Below are 1,543 nucleotides of genomic sequence, written 5' to 3'. Positions count from 1 at the left end.
GGGAAAGAGAAAAAAGTTGTACGAATGCACCACGTACCTACAATAAAATCAAAAATCTCTCTAAAAATTACAAGAAATAACCCCTCCTAAGGGAATTCTGCATAAAACCACAACTCCGTTGTCTTTATTGTAACAGAAAACTGTTTTTTGCTTACTTGTTTGGAGTTTCATTTGAGAATATTGCCAACCCTGCAAGAGAGAAACCTTGTTGAAAGGGCAACATTTAGCTGGATGTCTACCAATACCGGGATAATTACTTAAGTGCATGCTTTCTATTCACTAATGCCACAGTGTAAATCTTAACAGCAACTGCTAGGCTACTCCCCAGCTCCCCGAGACCTGATCAGGGACTAGCTTTTAGTGCTAAGTGAGAAAGGGAGTCAAGTCTGATTCAATAGCAAATAGGTTGAGCAATGTGTGAGGTGGATTGGTGATGAAAATCTCCAACTATGTGTACCACAGGTCTGTGGGTCCAACTACACTACAACAGCATTTTGAAAAAGCCAGACACCAGAGGACTGAAACATGTTTTTTACTACTCAGGTTCCTTTCTTCTATTAACCCCCAAAAGCACATTAAGATCTTACACAGCCTAACGCTTTGAATAGTATTTTAAACAGTTTTGGTGCTTGTTTATTGACCTCTTAACTGTTTCCTATCTCTCAGTAGCCCTCTACCACCACAGGCCATTTCCTGTGTTGATTTGTTATTTTAGGAAGATCAGAAATACTAGCCTTCATTTTCCTCTAATAGTGCCCTTTCTCATACACATATCAAACAAAACAGCCTTGAATGTGAGCTGCTGTCACCTGCTTTTGGTGCATGATCCGTTTTACAAGCCCTGTGTTCTATGTGCAATCTTTAAGTATGAAAAGCTTCAGCCCAGCTTCATTTTTAATTCATCCCACCTGGCTTTATGTTATTTAACTTATTAAAAAGTCGACAGTATTAAGTATCAGAGGGGAAAAAGAAAACTCTACCCCAGCAGACAAATGTCTCTGTAACAAGTGAATTAAGCCCAGAGCTACCTTCGGGGCTACCAGTGTGCAAGGGGCCCGTTCCCACTGAGGGCCGGGGGGACTCACCGAGCTGGGTGACCGTGAAGCGCTGCACGCTCTGCCGGGCCTTCAGGTACCGCTCCGCAGGGGAGTCAAACAGGCTGCAACGAACCAGAATTGGGGGGAGTGGGAACCGGGTTTGCAACCAACAGGTCATTCTCATGCAGCCAGAGCAGCAAGTCTCCATTTCAAGTGCAACAGCTTTACCTGGGCTCGTTGTTTCGCGGGAAAGCCGAATGCAGGCCCGTGAACTCCATATCTAGGGCTGTCGATGTAGAAAGAACACAAAACAGTCTGAAGGCGAAACATCACCAGCACGAGGGCAAGGATCTCTGGCACCTCCCTTCCCTGCCACCTGTGTCACACCCAGGGGCAGCAGGCTCAGGAGGAGCGGCCAGAGGGCCCTGCTCCCCGTGGCAGGGCGAGGGGCGGGCAGACCCCCCCGCACAGCCCCGGGGAGCCCGAACCCCCCGTATCTAACACCT

At 47.1% G+C, this 1,543-nt stretch overlaps 1 protein-coding gene across 1 annotated transcript in view; it reads right to left on the bottom strand.

Annotated features, from left to right (window-relative positions):
* Positions 1 to 1,315, bottom strand: part of PNLDC1 (poly(A)-specific ribonuclease (PARN)-like domain containing 1) — a 14,012-nt gene extending 12,697 nt beyond the window's left edge. Inside the window, exons 1-4 of the mRNA XM_010000019.1 lie at positions 1,266 to 1,315; positions 1,086 to 1,159; positions 156 to 189; positions 5 to 37 (exon numbers count right to left, since the gene is read on the bottom strand). Coding sequence (XP_009998321.1) covers positions 5 to 37; positions 156 to 189; positions 1,086 to 1,159; positions 1,266 to 1,315 — 191 coding nt within the window. The remainder of the gene's footprint in view (positions 1 to 4; positions 38 to 155; positions 190 to 1,085; positions 1,160 to 1,265) is intronic.
* Between the last annotated feature and the right edge of the window lie 228 nt (positions 1,316 to 1,543).

This window comes from Chaetura pelagica, unplaced genomic scaffold, assembly GCF_000747805.2.
Source record: "Chaetura pelagica isolate M959 unplaced genomic scaffold, ChaPel_1.0 scaffold135, whole genome shotgun sequence".
Taxonomy (NCBI): Eukaryota; Metazoa; Chordata; class Aves; order Apodiformes; family Apodidae; genus Chaetura; species Chaetura pelagica.
Note: the sequence above shows the minus strand (reverse complement) of the source record. Positions and strands in the feature narration are given on the sequence as shown.